Source organism: Ctenocephalides felis, unplaced genomic scaffold, assembly GCF_003426905.1.
Source record: "Ctenocephalides felis isolate EL2017-DRISC unplaced genomic scaffold, ASM342690v1 CF-g0.4_SCAFFOLD_03570, whole genome shotgun sequence".
Lineage (NCBI taxonomy): Eukaryota > Metazoa > Arthropoda > Insecta > Siphonaptera > Pulicidae > Ctenocephalides > Ctenocephalides felis.
In genome coordinates, this window is record NW_020539724.1 from 1,614,986 (window position 1) to 1,637,490 (window position 22,505).

The 22,505-nt window shown below is 29.3% G+C and overlaps 2 protein-coding genes and 1 pseudogene across 5 annotated transcripts in view; 1 reads left to right on the top strand and 2 right to left on the bottom strand.

The window, feature by feature from the left end:
• The window catches only part of LOC113382943 (homeobox protein Nkx-6.2), a 180,987-nt gene extending 160,164 nt beyond the window's left edge, over positions 1-20,823 (bottom strand). Inside the window, exons 1-5 of one of the 4 annotated variants that reach the window (XR_003367703.1) lie at positions 17,248-17,365; positions 13,038-13,094; positions 7,084-7,221; positions 5,608-5,808; positions 4,412-4,672 (exon numbers count right to left, since the gene is read on the bottom strand). The gene's annotated coding sequence lies outside the window, so the exon portion shown is untranslated. Of the gene's footprint in view, positions 1-1,153; positions 1,304-4,411; positions 4,673-5,607; positions 5,809-7,083; positions 7,222-13,037; positions 13,095-17,247; positions 17,366-20,678 lie in introns of those variants that run through there. The other 3 variants (XM_026621200.1, XM_026621199.1, XM_026621201.1) reach the window with 3 other exon arrangements.
• On the bottom strand, positions 2,259-3,161 carry LOC113383046 (annotated as a pseudogene).
• LOC113383047 (CAAX prenyl protease 1 homolog) lies at positions 17,541-19,011 on the top strand. Its single transcript, XM_026621297.1, has 2 exons — positions 17,541-17,718; positions 17,785-19,011. Exons 1-2 carry the CDS (start codon positions 17,626-17,628, stop codon positions 19,009-19,011), a joined length of 1,320 nt encoding a protein of 439 aa, XP_026477082.1. The 5' UTR covers positions 17,541-17,625.
• Positions 20,824-22,505: the final 1,682 nt, after the last annotated feature.

Here is a 22,505-nt window from a genome sequence, read left to right on the forward strand (position 1 = left end):
GCATCCGATTTAAATGATTCAAAGAACTTTCTGCTTGTCTTAACAAAATAATTGATTTTGGAAAAAAAAATTGTCTCAACTTTTTTTTTTCCAAAAAAAAATTTGTATATCAAAAATAATTCAGATTTTATTTTTAATTCTGACTATAGTTCTAATATACTTTAAACAAATAATTTAAACTTTGCAATTCAGTTTATATAATTCTTATAAATATTAGACAATGTTACAATATTAATAAAAATCTATTTGAAAACATTCAAAATTCCTTGAACATTTCGTTGCGGTACGGGAAGTTCCAGCAATTTGCCTTAAGGCACCATGCCATACACCCCACTAGTTTCTTGACGTGTGTCACACAAATTTGGACAAAGCGTGTGGCTCTCACTTTACCATTTATGATTATGTAATATATATTGACGAATACAATCTACAACTAAATCCAAAAACCTCAAAAAACCCTCAAACAAAAAGATATTTTGAGAAATGTAGGTCCAAGTTTTTTTCAAGAATTGGAGCAACTTATTAAAGAGCGAAATTAAAAAATTAATGTATAATATTAAAATCCATAAATGCTTTAATAATAATCCAAGATTCATATTCAGTGTTTCAGACATTTTTACAAAACCACTCCCGTGTCCATCGACTTTTCTCATCATATTATTTTCAGCAAATCTTCTATTTTCGTCCGTAATAAAGGCTATGTGTTTCGACATTGGACCATTATCATTTATGATTATGCAATATATTATTGGGGAACACAATCTACAACTAAATCCAAAAACATCAAAAAACCCTCAAACGAAAAAAATATTTTGAGAAATGTAGGTCCAAGTTTTTTTCAGGGCATGGAACAACTTATTAAAGGGCGAAATTAATGCACACAATTAATGCATAATATCAAAATCCATAAATACTTTAATAATATTGCATAATTCATATTCGTCCTTGAACACTTCAAGGACGATGGTGCGTGCATCGTGCATCAACTGAACGCACCATCAACAAAGCGCATTGCACTTCGTAAAGTGATATTTTATATCAAAAAATAGTATATATTATAATATAGAATTATCATGCTATATATATATATATATATATATATATATATATATATATATTCAATATATATGTTCAAATACAATCTATAACATACCATTTTATTAGCAATTATTCTCGATAAATTCACTCACAACACACGCGGCGACAACCATCAATTCGGACAAAATGGCACTCGGAAGAATTAACACCACCGAAGACCGACGATTGATGGCCGACAATTGACGACCGACAAGTGATCGCTTCGAGTGCCTTCAGACAACTGAATTTGCACAATTTTTGGCAATATATTTGTCCTTGTCTAGGTCTTGCCATATATGGGCATATTTCAAATGCACGATGACGTCACACAAAGGTTCTATTTATACGTCGAATGCAAAATATTGCACTCAAAAATCGAAGACAAAAACCGAAATTTAATAGTACGCCAGCGATTTTATTCAAAATTAATAAACCAGGTGTAAGTCCTAGGTGTAAGTAGCATTTTGCCTTAAGGAATGTAATTAATCCTCTGAATCAATGCACTCAAGAATCAAAGACCAATACAGAAATTTAACAGTTTGCGCAACGATTTCATTTAAAACCACTGACTAGGTAAGTGGCATTTTGCCTTAAATAAATTATCTTAAAAAAATCAATTATCAATTTTTCCTTCGCCTGCTAATGCAAGTTCATATTGCAAAAAATATATCATTTAATAAAGAAGAAAATACGATAACTTAGGTGGCATGTGTTGCAATTCCTAATGACGAAACGATAGCAATTGTTTTCTATGTTAACATGCTGCAAGAATATAAATTTATGTATGAAGTTATACGTACACGTGTCACCTAGAAGTTATGGAGTGGATCTTTGCCAAGTGAATTTTCGAATATGGTAATATTGATCAATAAAATATCGATTATTTAGAATAATGCAATCAAATTGAAGAACATACAAATATTACAGAATATTAATGATTGATTATCAATTTAACCGCTTATACAGTTTTCGTTTAAAAGGTGATCCAAAGATTTAAAATGTTGTAGCATTTATAAATATAAAAGTAGTATATTTTATTCATCATTTAAAACACTATTTGCAATTGTAAATACTAATAATGTTTTGTTACAAAGAACATTACCACCAACAAGCTTCTTCACTTAATGATATTCAAACAGCCTTATTTTAATATATTATATTTATATAGTTTCATCTAATTACTAACATTTTAATGACATATATAGTTTAACATGTTCCCATTTAGCTGAATCGAGTTTATTCAAAAATACGTCTTCGTCATGAGTTCTTCTAAACATTCTATCTTCCTCAGCATATTGCAATTGATAATTATTCAAACTCGATATAATCCGAATGTGTCTTTGATAATACAATATGCTCATGAAAAAATTCCAAAAACTAAATTCCGGCCACAGTTGTTTAGTAAAATAGACACTAGTACCCGAAATTTGCCAGAGCAGAAAATCACTGAATCGTAGTTCTCCTGATGTCCTAACCAGTAGATCAGGATTCGGCATATCTGAAGTGTACATGCATTTTGATATTATTTCTTCAGTTACTTGATATGGTTTTAATTCCTTATTTTCAACTCCTTGAACTATATCCCTCATAGCAGTCACCATTTCAAACTGAGAACTATAAGCTACAGCAATATTTAAGAATACTTTGGCATTGTCCTTACTCATGTAAGTGATTTTCGCTGCCAATTTCTTGACATCATCAGGAAGCATATCAATATTTCCAAGAAGTCGAATCCTAACACCATTTGCCATAATATTACCCTCTTCATCCAGGAGATTTTTAAAGTTTTCTCTGGCTAAATTCATTAAACCATCCACCTCATCCTTGCTTCGTTTGAAATTATCAATGCTGAAGGCGTACACCGTTACTTCTCTTATTCCGAAATGAATACACCATTGCAGAGTTTCAGACATTTTTACAAAACCGCTCCTGTGTCCATCGACTTTTCTCATCATATTTTTTTCAGCAAACCTTCTGTTTCCGTCCATAATAAAGGCTATGTGTTTTGGCATTGGACCACATTTGAGGATCCGAATGCAAAGCAACTGAAACCAGGTTAAATGCACTTGACGTAGCCAACGCATGATGATAAATCAACTAACTAAAATTGATTTTCAAGTAAACAGAAAACTAAAATTGCAAAATACTTGCAGAAGTTTGGGGAAATTACAGTTTTACTAAAAATTTTCATGGAATTTGAAAACAATTTACAGAGTCGCATTGGTAGAATGAGAAATTCGTCAATGAAGATCCAAATTTTGGATTTATGAAATTGATTATTTCTTATGTTTTATATTTAAAAATCTTGTTATACTACATAGTTAGATCCATCATTAACAGGAACAACTCTTAGTCTAAGAAGAATAAAATCTATTTTGCAGCGCAAATTATGTACAAGAATAAGATATTTGAATATAGGATTTTTGAATTAGATATTTGCTTTTGTTATATTAGAATTCTTTAATAAATTTTTATATATGTAGCATTAAATTTATATTTATCTACTTATTACTGAACTTACTTTTGAACAAGTTGAAAAAAATTACGTAATTTTAAAGTAATATAATATTTATAAGGGCGATTTTACTTTTAAGGCAGAAGAAGTATATTGGCTATAACATTATTCCTTCAGAAAGTGCATCTCTGAAAATTCCTAAGGTTTCCGCCAATGAAATAATTTTTCCACGACAACTAATACAACATTCCGCATAAAATTATGATAAAATTGCAAGTATACAATCATAATTATTGCGCACGTGAAGTAATTATTCCAATATCGTGATGACATTTAAAATTTTCAAGAACGTAATTATAAACACCTGTTAAAATTTCAAATATTGTCTATAATTAAAACAATTTTGTGACTGCATTCAGTCAAATTGAATGGTCAGCGAAATATTTTTTTTTCCTTTATTTATGACGTTTTCAATGGAGAAGTTCAAAAAATAAATTAGCTGAAAACATAATTAATTTTACGCAGATTATCCTATGTTAGGACTATAAAAAACACATCACATAAAGCAGCATTTTTTCAGAAAATGCATCCCTGGAAATAACAAAGGTTTTTTGAATAAAATAGCATTATCACGGATAAACAAATATAGCATTCCGCATAAAATTATGATAAAATTTCAATATCGTTATTTACGGCGCTTGAAGTAATTAACGCTACTTTTTAGCAGCGATATTGAAGTTAAATTAATTGTCTGAATTCTGTAAAATCGTAATATATATTACATTTCATTGAAACAACAAAGTTCTCTATAGAAAACAATGTATTTTGGTAATAAATAATATACATTACAAAATTAATATTTAAAATTCTATTGGGTATTTTTATATAAAATATATTTACAAGTATCTCATAAATTAATGTTATCTTTTTATCATGAGCTCTTAGATAATTCTTGCATCAAACTTCGTGCTTTTTTTAGCTCATTGATCATTATTATAAGATCTTCTTTGCCAATGTTAAATATATGTTCTTTCGTTACACGTTGTCCATCTTCAACAACGTCTCCTAGTGTTAAATTTAATTGTACACAATCTATAGTGTTCTCTGGTATATTGGCAGTAACTTCTTTTAATCTATTAACTGCAGAATAATAAAAAATTATATTAATATAATTGAAAATAATAAAATGATGGAGTGTATCCAGAAAAGGTGCAGCCCTCTATACAAAAACTTCTTGTTATTGAGTTGGGGTGTGTGTACAGAATGGATGAAAGAAAAACTAAATGAATGTTTTCTAAATACAGTAGTACCCCGACATACGAGTTTAATTTGTTCCTTGAAGTTGAAATTGAAATGCCATTAATTTGTTCCAGCAATGTGGCTTTTGTGAAGTTTTTTGAATATTAAAAATAAATTTAATATTTATTAATTTGATTGTTGTTTCTTACTGCCCATTCACAATATTGCAAAATGAGTGTGACCTGTTTGAACAACTTCTTTGCTCGAACTGTTGCAATTTTACAATCAGAAAACTACCTATAAATTATTGTAACGCCCTTGCTGGAGTAATACCCTTTATCAACTCCTTATGTTAAACTCGTACATCCTCGCCACCCTCATATTTTTAAAGAATTTTATTATTTCATTCAAGAGACATGATCCTTTTCTTTAGAACCATGGTTATAAAAGTAAATAATGTTTTGTAAATGTACAAAAAGAAAAAAATGCAAACTCAACATGTATAACTGTACAAACACTATTAATGTATTATTAAAATTTCAAATGTTAAAATAATCCTTGATATATTCTTGTGAATAAATCGTTAGTACACAAGTAATATTAACTTATTATCATAAAACTGGCAAAATAATTCTATGGTAGTAAAATCATTTTTATCTACCAAATCTCAAGTCACTCGTAAGTCAGGGTACCACTGTATTAACAAATCGGCATTGCGCCACTTTAAGAGTAAATATTTGTATTTCTTGTAGCAAAAACAATCCAATGATTTGCTCTCAATATTACACATTCCTAAAATAAATTTCTTGAAGTAAAAGTTTACCCTTGAAACCTACCTCTTAAACTTTGTTCTCTCAATTTTGCAGTAATGGCAGCACATTGCTCATTATATACTTTACAAATTGCTGCACTGTGTTCTCGAGGTAACCCCAATTGCTGCAATTCGCTGGATAGAGCACTATCAACTGCTCCATGTCTGGCAGCTGATTGTAGTACAAAATTTACGCAAGAAGATGCTGCCTTTATGCTTAAAATATCTGTCCATAAAAATCAGACATTATTTTAGTATACAGTCATATAGATCTTGATGTCTGCTTCAATCGCTTTTCAGTTATAACATTTTTATTTGCTTTTGAGTGTTACTAATTTTTAGTCATGAACCAAACTTGATGTAAAATTTATTATGTGTTATTATGAATGAGTAGTCCAGTTCATATTTAAAATACATAAAACATCCATCATGAATTATATCCAGTTTGATACCAATGCACGAACAATGACTTCATTCACCATTAATTGGAAATGAACTGAGTAAAACGGATTGTTTAAGCAGAGTTTAATTTAATCAGTAAAAATTATTTGTATCTCCAATTTCATTGCTCATCTAAATGGTTTCAATGATTATTGTTGTGTGAGTCTTTCTTGTATTCCAGTACCTAACAACAATATTGCAAAAGATACTGAATACAATGCATTCTGGATGACAATATATCATAAATATATCACTCTGCTTTAGGAATCAACATTTGATATAAATTATCTTTAACAAAGTATTGAAATTAATTACATCAGCTCTATTAAACATCTAATAATAGATATATTCCTCAAATATGTTGAAGAATCTTCATAATTATTCCCAATATAATTATTCAAATAATGTTGGATTCATGTGCATTGCAGGTAATGTAAATGATTATAGCATTGGTGGCTTGTAAATATATAATGCCAACATACCTAATTTGGTATCGCTCATAATCTTGATCAGCTTTTCTTCCTAAAATGTAATGAACATCAGACTAAATGTCTACGATAAAATTATTAAGCACTACCAAAAGCGTTCTAAATAATGGAATGGCACAGGTTTCAGGAACTACAATGTTATTCATTTCAAACGTAGCAGAAAAAATGTTTGTTCGACTTATTTATATCAAGTAGCAGATTCTTCCAGTTTTGATAAAAAAATTGTACTTTATTTTTATGTTTACCTCACCACATGTAATGTGATGAGTATTTAAATGATTAAAGATTTTAATTTTTCCATATAATTCACAGTTGTCAGAGTGGACATCCAGATAATATACACAAAATACAATTAATAAATCACAGTTAAATGAAAGAAGTAGAAATCATCAATACTGCTTCCATTCCAAATTATACTCGTATATGTTAATTTTAAATAATGAACTTATTTCTTTGTTAACATTTGTGGACGCTTGCTTTCATAAGAATAATAGTATTCATATTCAAGATTACGATAAATAAAACCAATACCAAAACCTATCAAGCAGTAATAATAAAAATTTGGTACTCACGTCTACTTTTCCATCCAGTATGCTTTGAACTACTAAAGTGGCAAGTTGGCGCACCCTGACTGAACTCAGCCTGGACAACGCATGTAATTCTGCTAAAAGCCAATCAGGGCAATCTGCGCCCCCGCAAAATCGGAAACGCTGAAAAATAATAAATTATTTTAATATATTTATCAAATAATAGAGGACAAAACTTCAAATTCTATAATTATAATTGCAGCAGTTGTTCTACTTTTAATAAAGCTGGTGAAGAGTGGTATTTTGCTCTAAAGCAAATTGCACTGTTTATGTGTAAATAATCGACTTAAGGGGGGAGGAGCCTGCTTTAGAAACTTAAAAAAATCGATTTTTTTATTGCAAAAATGTCTTCCAAAACTAACCAAATATAGTACGTGAAAGAGTAATAGTATTTGCGTACATAATAGTACGAGAGTATATAAGTGTTTTGTAAATATAATAGTACGTGAATGAGTAATAGTATTTGCGTATAATAGTACGAGAGTATATAACAGTGTTTGTAAATATAATAGTACGTGAATGAGTAATAGTATTTGCGTACATAATAGTACGTGAAAGAGTAATAGTATTTGCGTATATAATAGTACGTGAATGAGTAATAGTATTTGCGTACATAATAGTACGAGAGTATATAACAGTGTTTGTAAATATAATAGTACGTGAATGAGTAATAGTATTTGCGTACATAATAGTACGAGAATGAGTAATAGTATTTGCGTACATGATAGTACGAGAGTATATAACAGTGTTTGTAAATATAATAGTACGTGAATGAGTAATAGTATTTGCGTACATAATAGTACGTGAATGAGTAATAGTATTTGCGTACATAATAGTACGAGAGTATATAACAGTGTTTGTAAATATAATAGTACGTGAATGAGTAATAGTATTTGCGTACATAATAGTACGAGAGTATATAACAGTGTTTGTAAATATAATAGTACGTGAATGAGTAATAGTATTTGCGTACATAATAGTACAAGAGTATATGAGTGTTTGTAAATATAATAGTACGTGAATGAGTAATAGTATTTGCGTACATAGTAGTACGAGAGTATATAACAGTTTTGTAAATATAATAGTACATGAATGAGTAATAGTATTTGCGTACATAATAGTACGAGAGTATATAACAGTGTTTGTAAATATAATAGTACGTGAATGAGTAATAGTATTTGCGTACATAATAGTACGAGAGTATATGAGTGTTGTGTAAATATAATAGTACGTGAATGAGTAATAGTATTTGCGTATATAATAGTACGAGAGTATATAACAGTGTTTGTAAATATAATAGTACGTGAATGAGTAATAGTATTTGCGTACATAGTAGTACGAGAGTATATAACAGTGTTTGTAAATATAATAGTACGTGAATGAGTAATAGTATTTGCGTACATAATGTAGTACGAGAGTATATAACAGTGTTTGTAAATATAATAGTACGTGAATGAGTAATAGTATTTGCGTATATAGTAGTACGAGAGTAATAACAGTGTTTGTAAATATAATAGTACATGAATGAGTAATAGTATTTGCGTACATAATAGTACGAGAGTATATAACAGTGTTTGTAAATATAATAGTACGTGAATGAGTAATAGTATTTGCGTACATAATAGTACGAGAGTATATAACAGTGTTTGTAAATATATAGTACGTGAATGAGTAATAGTATTTGCGTACATAATAGTACGAGTGTATATGAGTGTTTGTAAATATAATAGTACGTGAACGAGTAAGTATTTGCGTATATAGTAGTACGAGAGTATAATAAGAGTGTTTGTAAATATAATAGTACGTGAATGAGTAATAGTATTTGCGTATATAGTAGTACGAGAGTATATAACAGTGTTTGTAAATATAATAGTACATGAATGAGTAATAGTATTTGCGTACATAATAGTACGAGAGTATATAACAGTGTTTGTAAATATAATAGTACGTGAATGAGTAATAGTATTTGCGTACATAATAGTACAGAGTGTATAAGTGTTTGTAAATATAATAGTACGTGAATGAGTAATAGTATTTGCGTACATATAGTACGAGAGTATATAACAGTGTTTGTAAATATAATAGTACATGAATGAGTAATAGTATTTGCGTACATAATAGTACGAGAGTATATAACAGTGTTTGTAAATATAATAGTACGTGAATGAGTAATAGTATTTGCGTACATAATAGTACGAGTGTATATGAGTGTTTGTAAATATAATAGTACGTGAACGAGTAATAGTATTTGCGTATATAGTAGTACGAGAGTATATAACAGTGTTTGTAAATATAATAGTACATGAATGAGTAATAGTATTTGCGTACATAATAGTACGAGAGTATATAACAGTGTTTGTAAATATAATAGTACGTGAATGAGTAATAGTATTTGCGTACATAATAGTACGAGTGTATATAGTGTTTGTAAATATAAGTACGTGAATGAGTAATAGTATTTGCGTACATAGTAGTACGAGAGTATATAACAGTGTTTGTAAATATAATAGTACGTGAATGAGTAATAGTATTTGCGTACATAGTAGTACGAGAGTATATAACAGTGTTTGTAAATATAATAGTACGTGAATGAGTAATAGTATTTGCGTACATAATAGTACGAGAGTATATAACAGTGTTTGTAAATATAATAGTACGTGAATGAGTAATAGTATTTGCGTATATAGTAGTACGAGAGTATATAACAGTGTTTGTAAATATAATAGTACATGAATGAGTAATAGTATTTGCGTACATAATAGTACGAGAGTATATAACAGTGTTTGTAAATATAATAGTACGTGAATGAGTAATAGTATTTGCGTACATAATAGTACGAGAGTATATAACAGTGTTTGTAAATATAATAGTACGTGAATGAGTAATAGTATTTGCGTACATAATAGTACGAGTGTATATGAGTGTTTGTAAATATAATAGTACGTGAATGAGTAATAGTATTTGCGTACATAGTAGTACGAGAGTATATAACAGTGTTTGTAAATATAATAGTACGTGAATGAGTAATAGTATTTGCGTACATAATAGTACGAGAATATATAACAGTGTTTGTAAATATAATAGTACATGAATGAGTAATAGTATTTGCGTACATAATAGTAAGAGAGTATATAACAGTGTTTGTAAATATAATAGTACGTGAATGAGTAATAGTATTTGCGTACATAATAGTACGTGAATGAGTAATAGTATTTGCGTACATAATAGTACGAGAGTATATAACAGTGTTTGTAAATATAATAGTACGTGAATGAGTAATAGTATTTGCGTACATAATAGTACGAGAGTATATAACAGTGTTTGTAAATATAATAGTACGTGAATGAGTAATAGTATTTGCGTACATAATAGTACGAGTGTATATGAGTGTTTGTAAATATAATAGTACGTGAATGAGTAATAGTATTTGCGTATATAGTAGTACGAGAGTATATAACAGTGTTTGTAAATATAATAGTACGTGAATGAGTAATAGTATTTGCGTACATAATAGTACGAGAGTATATAACAGTGTTTGTAAATATAATAGTACGTGAATGAGTAATAGTATTTGCGTACATAATAGTACGAGTGTATATGAGTGTTTGTAAATATAATAGTACGTGAATGAGTAATAGTATTTGCGTATATAGTAGTACGAGAGTATATAACAGTGTTTGTAAATATAATAGTACGTGAACGAGTAATAGTATTTGCGTATATAGTAGTACGAGAGTATATAACAGTGTTTGTAAATATAATAGTACATGAATGAGTAATAGTATTTGCGTACATAATAGTACGAGAGTATATAACAGTGTTTGTAAATATAATAGTACGTGAATGAGTAATAGTATTTGCGTATATAGTAGTACGAGAGTATATAACAGTGTTTGTAAATATAATAGTACATGAATGAGTAATAGTATTTGCGTACATAATAGTACGAGAGTATATAACAGTGTTTGTAAATATAATAGTACGTGAATGAGTAATAGTATTTGCGTACATAATAGTACGAGAGTATATAACAGTGTTTGTAAATATAATAGTACGTGAATGAGTAATAGTATTTGCGTACATAATAGTACAAGTGTATATGAGTGTTTGTAAATATAATAGTACGTGAACGAGTAATAGTATTTGCGTATATAGTAGTACGAGAGTATATAACAGTGTTTGTAAATATAATAGTACGTGAATGAGTAATAGTATTTGCGTATATAGTAGTACGAGAGTATATAACAGTGTTTGTAAATATAATAGTACATGAATGAGTAATAGTATTTGCGTACATAATAGTACGAGAGTATATAACAGTGTTTGTAAATATAATAGTACGTGAATGAGTAATAGTATTTGCGTACATAATAGTACGAGTGTATATGAGTGTTTGTAAATATAATAGTACGTGAATGAGTAATAGTATTTGCGTATATAGTAGTACGAGAGTATATAACAGTGTTTGTAAATATAATAGTACGTGAATGAGTAATAGTATTTGCGTACATAATAGTACGAGAGTATATAACAGTGTTTGTAAATATAATAGTACGTGAATGAGTAATAGTATTTGCGTACATAATAGTACGAGAGTATATAACAGTGTTTGTAAATATAATAGTACGTGAACGAGTAATAGTATTTGCGTATATAGTAGTACGAGAGTATATAACAGTGTTTGTAAATATAATAGTACATGAATGAGTAATAGTATTTGCGTACATAATAGTACGAGAGTATATAACAGTGTTTGTAAATATAATAGTACGTGAATGAGTAATAGTATTTGCGTATATAGTAGTACGAGAGTATATAACAGTGTTTGTAAATATAATAGTACATGAATGAGTAATAGTATTTGCGTACATAATAGTACGAGAGTATATAACAGTGTTTGTAAATATAATAGTACGTGAATGAGTAATAGTATTTGCGTACATAATAGTACAAGTGTATATGAGTGTTTGTAAATATAATAGTACGTGAACGAGTAATAGTATTTGCGTATATAGTAGTACGAGAGTATATAACAGTGTTTGTAAATATAATAGTACATGAATGAGTAATAGTATTTGCGTACATAATAGTACGAGAGTATATAACAGTGTTTGTAAATATAATAGTACGTGAATGAGTAATAGTATTTGCGTACATAATAGTACGAGAGTATATAACAGTGTTTGTAAATATAATAGTACGTGAATGAGTAATAGTATTTGCGTACATAATAGTACGAGAGTATATAACAGTGTTTGTAAATATAATAGTACGTGAATGAGTAATAGTATTTGCGTACATAATAGTACAAGTGTATATGAGTGTTTGTAAATATAATAGTACGTGAACGAGTAATAGTATTTGCGTATATAGTAGTACGAGAGTATATAACAGTGTTTGTAAATATAATAGTACATGAATGAGTAATAGTATTTGCGTACATAATAGTACGAGAGTATATAACAGTGTTTGTAAATATAATAGTACGTGAATGAGTAATAGTATTTGCGTACATAATAGTACGAGAGTATATAACAGTGTTTGTAAATATAATAGTAAGTGAATGAGTAATAGTATTTGCGTACATAATAGTACGAGAGTATATAACAGTGTTAGTAAATATAATAGTAAGTGAATGAGTAATAGTATTTGCGTACATAATAGTACGAGTGTATATGAGTGTTTGTAAATATAATAGTACGTGAATGAGTAATAGTATTTGCGTACATAATAGTACGAGAATATATAGCAGAGTTTGTAAATATAATAGTACGTGAATGAGTAATAGTATTTGTGTACATAATAGTCCGAGAGTATATAACAGTGTTTGTAAATATAATAGTACGTGAATGAGTAATACTCTTATATGCTCTCGTACTATTATGTACACAAATACTATTACTGCATAATGCATACAACTATTTATATGGTACACTCACCATTTTTAAGATAGATCAGTAAAAGTCCTTAGGACAAGCTCTTAGCTCCAGATAAATCTGAAAAAAAAAGAAATAAAAATTAATATATTATAAATAAATGACTATTAATTGTATATAATGTCAATAAAAAAAGAATGAAAATACTGTTATAATATTTAACAAACGAATCACATACATTTGTGTAGGCACTTCCACCCTGCAAAAATTAATACACCGTTTTACATTCGAAAATAGAAATATATTCGAATAGACCTTAATTCCGCCCCATTAAATAATTATAATAATTTAAAACAATTTTGTAGTATTCCGTTACAAGTATTCCATTACACTCGTTAAAATATATTTGCAATTATCAAGTAATCGCCAAAAAATGCATCAAAGCGTAAAATATCTGCGAAAATACATTAATTTCGAGAGAGTAAAGAGTTAATTGTTGTACCAGAATAATATCGCAAATATTATACGTTGTTAGGTAATTCGAGAGGACATTAAAATCATTGAGGCAAATGCACTGAAACGAAATAAATGTAGGCACTGGTCCACATAGACAGCGGAAAAAAAGATTTGGCCAAAAAAATAGGGAAAAACCAAATGTCTTATTTGTAGTAAAAGACCTTGGCTTAGTAACCGATTCCAGATTTTATTCGCGCTCCGGACAACCTGACATCAAGAATCAGTGATATCAGTTTACGCTTGGAAATATAGATCTGTATATAATTTCAAGAAGCTTTACGGGGCATTGATGCTAAATATATATCAGAATCTAACTACTGGATGGCTTCTAATAACACTTGGTCATTACATCAGATCAGATCAAAGAACCCAAAAAAAAAATTAAATAATAATTTAAAATTTTTATAAATGATGAAATTGATACATTGAACATTCGAGAAAGAACTCAAGTTCATGCTAATTTGCATGAAATAATTAATATACAAAAAATTAAAAAAAAAATGAAGGTGCATTTGAGGTGATAGACATTTACTTTCCAATAAACTATCATCAAACTATCAGAAATCTAACATCCATTGCATTGCTTTAATTTTAAAAAAATTACATGTATATAGCCCCATAGACATTTACTCTAAATAAAAACCATCATTATCAAAATACAAAACCCTTGAAAAAAGTTAGATGTAAATACATGGAGGTGCATTGGATTTGATATCAAGATACCATCTTTGGCAATAAATTATTTAATAAATATTTTGGTAACTCCAAAGGTTTTTCAATATAAAAATAATATTTCCATTGTCATCATCAATTTCAACTTGCTATTTGAACTTGCCCTTAGATCTACATCCTTTTAAGGAAGAACTGCCTCGATATATAAGGCAGAAACGTGATCCAAAAGTCCACAGTTCCTATTTAACAGAGCAACCAGAACAACGTTCATGTTCTTAATTTAAAATTAATAGTCAAATAATTACCAACTTATGAAGGACTACTGAAAACCTGTGATGTAGGTATTAATCTAATCAATGAATTACTAAAAATCACATATAAGCATTAAGAAAAATTAATTTATCTTTTAATTTTCAATAACAATTATTGGCATTCAACAGGTGTTAATCATAGATAAAAAGCTAAAGCTACCCAGTTCAAAATTCCACCAACAAACGTAAGTAGGAACATTCTAATTGATTTTAAAACATGACTATAACAACATTTGAATTTTAGACTACAAAATGCATCCAATAACATGGTTATTACTGTTCCTGCCACATTGTTTAAAGACATGCAACGCCATGAATCTTCCTGATCAAAAGTCATTGGAAAAAACTTTGTTCAATTCATTACCCGACAACACTATCAACCACCATGATTTACTTTTGGATGCTTTAGACACAATGTCTGATGAAGGAAGATTGGAGAACGTAGATCCATTAAATGCCAAGTGGCGATTGGTAAGAAAAAGAGATATTTCTAACAATTATATCAATATATATATTGACTTAACTCGAGAACATATATCCATTTCCACTAGAATTAGCAATAACATGTATCCAATGCTTTACTAATAACTTATCTTACTATATTTTCTTTCCCCAGTTGAGCTGTAATGATTATTTGCCCCCAAATGTTCGTTTTCTAAAGTGCAACAGAAAACGCAGTATTTCTGAAAGCAAATCTTCAGCAAACGATGCAGATTTATCAAAACGTGAGTCAAAACTAAAAAAAGTACGTTTCTTCAGCTGGGGTGGAAAACGAGGTGATCACGATGAAATGTACAATAATTATTATCCCGATGAAATCGAAATACCACAAAATATTTTTGACACTAATGAACTGGATTACGAACAAGAATTGGCAAAAAGAGCTCAAACTCCACAAAAGGTAAGAATTTTTTTTAATAAAGATGAAATTTGTGATATCCAATAAACTTACTACAGTAAATTAGGAATCAGCAAAGCAAGTTTTGAATTTATCATTATACAAACATTTGCTTTTTCGTTTAATGAAAATATATAAGTTTAGCTCTATCGTATTGTATTGGTGGTTCTTTCCTAAAACCAGTATACAAAACTTACTTCTCAATAGCAATACAAAAAAATCTGTAATAATTAAAATTTGTATATTTGTATTTTCAGGTAAGAATTCCATTTAACTCTTGGGGAGGAAAACGCAAAGAACAACTAAAAAAAGTACGCTTCTTCAGCTGGGGTGGAAAAAGAAGTCCAGATATATTGGTGAAGTCTAGAAAAGCCCCCAAAGTACCCTTCTTTTCATGGGGTGGTAAAAGATCCTATATGCCTGAAGAAAGTGATTACATTGAAATGTAGTTTGCCATCAACAAAGTCTACTTATTGATTTGCCATAACTGAAAATGTAAATGATAGCATATATTTTAAACTACAAAAACATATGAACATGTATTATTGACTAATATAAGCTTATTCCATGATTTCATAATGAAATGGTTTTTCTTCATATATTAATAAAAAATATATTACGTGAAAATAATTTCCATTTATATAATACGTTCACTAATTAGTATGTATAATTATTTAAACATGGTCAATAAATACTTGCACGGTTTAAAAAGATACCGAATGAAAAACCTATTTTCATAAAACACAAATTGAAAGATATGTATCTGAATTAAAATTTATGATACTAAATAAATTGAATTTTTTGCATGGTATTAAAATACACTATACACCAAAAATATAGTTAAATTGATTGCGAAACAAATGAGTTATATGTCATTTAACAAAAATGTGTGATGTGTAAATGTGAAAAAAACTTTATCACATCATTAATTAGAATAATGAAGTTGAATTGTAAAGATTTTGCTGAGCATCTACATGAAGTAGATGTATCAGATAATGTGACTCCAAAGAAAGAATTCTCGCATTTGAACATATAATATCAAAAAAATGAGAAGAAATGATAATGTTTGGTTCAAAATCTATAGCATGAAAGAAGTAATAAACCAATTCAATATAATTACATGAATGAGACATGTGAATAATATTTGTGTAGTGTACAGTGTTAATAAATCTTAGTAAAAAGAACTTTAGAGTGTTCTAATAATGGACCAAATGTCTCTGAACCTTTTGAATAACAGTGTAAGGTTAAAAATGTTTGTATTGATGATTCTTAACGTGCTACGTATGAGAACCATTGTCTGGCATATTTCACCACTGCACATTATATTCAAACTAACCCCGAGTATTAAACTGGTTCCAGTAAGCTTCATTGAGAACCTGCACAAGCACCTGCCAGACAAGCTGACAGGTTCACTTTTACGAACCAAATGATTATGCATTAAATATTGGTCTAAGCAATTTTAAAAAGGTATGTGCATATTCAGATTTTTTTTATACATTGAAACGTCTAGGACACATGGTGTGCAGGGCTACGACCTGCTAGGAAATGGTTCTCGTAAGTAGCACACTAAAAATCAGCAGTACAAGAATGTTTAGCCTTACTGGAACACAGTTATTCCAACGGGTCAATAGCACTCGACCCATAAAGACAACATCCAAATTTAATATTTCAGAATATAAATCAGAGTATCTGAATCTGTAAAATTTATACATGTATGGATTACAAATACTAGTTCCTTCGTCAAACTAATTGTGCACGGTCCTGGCATAATAAATTTTAATATGAGACAACATTTTTCCCATTTATAGTACAGTCAATGATCTGCAAATGTATTTTTTTTTTAAATTCATTTGTTAAAAATTGAACAATGCATTACCTGGAAATGTGTACAGAATATCTAGCGGATATTCATTGTAAATCGAATACATTAATTACATTTAGCTTCCACGGACTTACTGTAAAAGTTGATTCAGATTTCACAAGACACTTTTCTCAAATGATTCGTTAAAGATCATATTCAGTTCATTCTTCTGACATTTATTTTATTTTTTTAAGATTGGCGGCACCGAATTCGATAATAATCATGCTCACCAACCTTACCCGATGAAAATTAATCTGTCAACCTCTTTCTTTCCCTTATCTATGCTGCTACTACATTAATGTCACCCAACCTAACTAACAATTCATCACCGGTTACAAATTTATTTACTTTAATAGTATTGTGATTAGCCAATAGTAAATAATAATAATTCAAATGGATTGGTCAGAGCATCAAGTAGTGTTGTACGGAATTATCTCCTTTTTATGGATAGAAACATTATGGGAACTGTACCTAGTTTGCCGACAGGTTATTGTTTACTTCAATTCAATGTTGTCTTGATTTTCTATATATTCTAACAACTATTTATTTCAGTTAAAAGTCTACAGAACTACCTTAGAAGTACCTCAACAATTAACCCATGTGATAACTAAAGAAACATTTGAAAAAAGCCGTACTTATGCCTTGGACAAAGCAAGATTTTCCATTATCCAAACTCTCTTCTCTCTCTGCTTAACAACATTCATTCTTTACAATGGAGTGTTTTTCACATTTTGGAACCGAGCACAAAATTTTCTTCAAGAATTTGGGTACACGAAAGAAAATGAAATATCTATTAGCATGGTGTTTCTACTGTTTTTCAATTTATTCTCAACTGTGTTAGATTTGCCTTTTACCATATATTACACATTTGTACTAGAAAGTAAACATGGGTTCAACAAGCAAACAGTTGGATTTTTCATAAAGGATCACATCAAACAATTTATAGTCATGCAAGTAATATTCTTACTAATATCAGCGGCTTGCATTGCTATTGTTAAGTCTGGTGGCGAGTATTTCTTTGTTTGGTTATGGCTATTTGCATTTGGTACAAGTATTATATTTATGACAATATATCCTACATATATTGCTCCATTATTTGACAAATTTACACCTCTGGAAGTCGGAGCACTTCGAACATCAATAGAAAAATTAGCAGCTTCATTGTCATTCCCTTTAGAACAATTGTTTGTTGTTGAAGGTTCAAAACGTTCTGTGCATAGTAATGCTTACTTTACAGGAATGTTTGGAGCTAAAAGAATAGTATTATTCGATACACTTTTGCATAAAATTGATGAGGATACTAAAGAAGAGAAAGGCTGCAATGATAGCGAAATATTGGCAATTTTGGCTCATGAGCTAGGTCACTGGAAGTATAACCATATCTGGAAAAGGATTGGTGTCATGCAGTTAAACTTGCTATTGTTATTTGTAATATTTTCAATAATGTTCAAATATAATGCGCTATACTCTGCTCTTGGTTTCCCAAATGATGTCCGACCTGTATTAGTTGGCCTTTTGTCAGTTATGCAATTTGTAATGGCACCTTATAACACCATACTCAATTTCTTCATGATTGTACTGACACGAAAGCACGAGTTTGAAGCAGATACTTTTGCAGTAAAACTGCATTTCTCAGATTCCTTAAAACATGCTCTGTTGAAATTGCACAAAGACAATTTAGGATTTCCAGCCAACGACTGGCTTTATTCTACTTGGAACCACACTCACCCAACATTGTTGCAGAGGTTGAATCACATAGATGAGAAGAAGCAAAAATAGCTATACGCTTGATTTTTTATTTAATTGACAACAAGTTTGTGTAAATATAATTTTGTAATTTGTGTAGCTATTAAAATATCTGTAAAAGATTTCATGTATTTTATTAGCTCTAATTATTATAAATCTAGAGAAATGTGCATTTGTTGTCCATCGATCTATAAATATGATTAGATTTATTAGATAATCCACTTAAGTCAATTGTATTTAGTTTTGATATGAATTCTATGTATGCAATTGTATTTTAATATTTTGATATTGTTTTCTAAATACAAAATTAAATTCTACTTATTCACATTGTTTTATTCTGGTAAATCTGGAGGATAAAATTCAATCAATCAATTTTAATATATATAATTCATACATGCAGAAAAAACTTTGAACACATAAATCTGAAGTATCATCAACGGAAAAGACTATTACTATAGCTTTACTATCGTGTCTAGATTTTTTGAATATGGATATATCCTATTATATAATTTAAAAATTAAAAATATAATTTACTCATGGATCTATATGTTTTGAAATACTGGATATACAGAGATTGAAGTACCAAATGTGTACATTCATTTCAAAAACACGTATTATGATCATTTGAGGATAATTTTCAAATATAAATGTGCATGTTTAAAAAAAGAAACGTGAAGAGTAGTAATCCATGATGGTTTTAACTTGATATCATTTTCAAATTGAGTAAAATATGTTTGAGAAAAAAACGTGTATAGAAGTACATGGATTTAATTTGATGATATCATTTCCAAATTGAGTGAAATGTTTTTGGAAAAAGACATAGTCCATTGTCAACCTGATATCATTGAGTGACATATGTTTAATCTCATCTTCTTATATATAAAAATGAATCGCAAAATGTGTTGGTAAGCGCATAACTCAACAACGCCTGAACCAATTTGGCCAACTGGTGGACAGGTAAATTGGAGGATATGAAAAATGGTAGAGAGGAGAACTGGTAGATTGAAGAATATGTAGATAAATAAATAGGTCGATAGGTAAATTGGTAGACAGGTAAATTGATAGACAGGTGAATTGGTAGACAAGTAAATTGGTGAAAAGGTAATTTGATGGATAGCTGGTGGTCAGGTAAATTGTAAAATGGTAGACTGAACAACTGGTAGATAGACAAATAACAAGACGGATAAACAGGTTGACAGCCAAATTGGTAGACATGTGAAACGGGTTGATAGGTAAATGAGTTGACAGGTAAATTGGTAAGCTGGTAAAATGCTAGATTGATTAACAAGTTGGTAGTTAAATTTGTAGACAAATTGTTAAATAGGTAAATTGTTGAACAGATAGTGGTAACCTTAAACTATATGTAACAAATACACATCTTTGTTCAATATTTTAATATGAACAAAATCACGACAAAGCGTGAACAGATAGTAAGAAATAAAATAGAACTCAAAGAACATGATATCAAATGACATAATAACATGGGCTACCAGTATATAAAATGTAGCAAAACTTACTCGAAGCTGTGGTCTTTTATTTATTCCTGTAATTCATTTCTTGTATATTTCTAAGAAGACAGTTAAATGCTACTACGAAAGGTCTATGGTTGATTGGTTGATTTAGCTACATCAGTCACGATATTTAATCAATTATAAAATTTACAGATAATATTTTATATTATAATGTTTTAAATCACTTACTGTCAGGATAAGATTTCTCAATTTAACCGCATTATGTTTGAATCAAGATATCTGCTTCAGTTGAACACAGCAATAATGTTTTCAATATATATGTTATAAGTTATAGAAAATAAAATTAATCAAGTAAATCAAGAAAATGCACTTAATATTAAAATACTGTACAGTCATTTGCAAATATTAAAGAATTGTGCAACAGTTTGATTATTATAACAGAATGACTTAATTTTAATAATTTTAACTTGTCGTCGAAGAACTGTCAAAGGTTTGACGTTTAGGTCGGTGGCGACATCTAACACAGAACCATATGAACCCGGTAGTCACTACGTAGTTCCCGACAAACTGGGAACGATTTTGCATAGAGGCGCTGTATGCAACCGCCACTATGAATCTAGGAATCTAATTGGATTCCTTTATACGCTTTTATATGAATTCAACTGGACGTTAGTTCCTCACGAACTGGGAACAATTTTGTATAGAGGCGCTGCATGCAATCGCCTTAGAACAATGGGATTTTTGGTGGATTTTCATTGGATTCCTTTATACGCTATTAGATATATAATTATGGTTCCGGTTTTAGAGGAATATCAATATATACATTTATATATCTATTTTCCATACAAACTAAGGCAGCTTGGCCATATATATGCATGTATAAATCTATATATACATTTATATATCCATTTCCCATACAAACTAAGGCAGCTTGGCCATATATAATCATGTATAAATCAATATATACATTTATATATACATATCCCATACAAACTAAGGCAGCTTGGCCATATATAATCTTATATAAATCAATATATACATTTATATATCCATTTCCCATACAAACTAAGGCGGCTTGGCCAAATATAATCATGTATAAATCCATATATACATTTATATATCCAATTCCCATACAAACTACGGCAGCTAGTCCATATATAATGAGAAAAAAACAGTATATAAATCCGTGAATAACTTTTTTGTCTTTCGATGTCGGCTCTTCCTATCCATGGATTCAACTTGACGTTAGTTCCTCAGGAACTGGGAACGATTTTGCATAGAGGCCCTGTAAGCACCCCTTATTGAGAATATGGCGGGATATTTGAATGTGCTTTCAAATTTAGAGAAACGTTTTGATACAAAATGTATTATTATATGTCTAATAAATCATAAGAATATTCAGATTGTTTCTCAAACTTACTCGGAATGTATTGTAAAATATGTAAAACATGAAAAATCTACTTTAAAACAAACAATAGAAATGTTTAAGTGATACTTGTCTATCTATAGCTGTAATATAATAAAATATAATGTGATTGTTTTAAGCAACACACTTTTTAAGAGCTATGCAGGACATACATTTTATTCTAGATTGTTCAAATTAGTCCATAGCACTCATTGAAATGTCTTTTAACCAATTATCACACCAATGATAATAGTTACCACTTATACTAGGATATTTAAATTATTCCACAATATTTCTTGAAATGTGTTCTGAAATAAGAAGTACACAAACTAAACTACATCGGAACAAAAAAATAGAAAAAAACAGCACAAAATTACATCAAAGTGCTTTAAAGAATTTGTTAAGGAATTCCAGATGCATTTAAAGAGCTCTGCAGGACATAATATCATTTATACATGAATATTCAAGTTATCAAAAATTGTTTTTCGAAATATGTTTTGAAATATGCGATACTAAAAGTAAAATACTTAGAAGCAAAAAATGAATAAAAGAATATTTAAAGAGTTTGAGATGCATTTTTAAGATGTATTCAAACTATGTAATATCTTTAATAAATATAAAGTAAATTAATATCAATTATAATTTCAAAA

What these genes read in the sequence shown, in the direction of transcription:
- LOC113383047 (XM_026621297.1), top strand. Translation starts at nt 17,626, where the DNA reads ATGGATTGGTCAGAGCATCAAGTAGTGTTGTACGGAATTATCTCCTTT. An exon ending in TGTACCTAGTTTGCCGACAG is followed by an intron (nt 17,719 to 17,784) that starts GTTATTGTTTAC and finishes TATTTATTTCAG; the next exon opens with TTAAAAGTCTACAGAACTAC.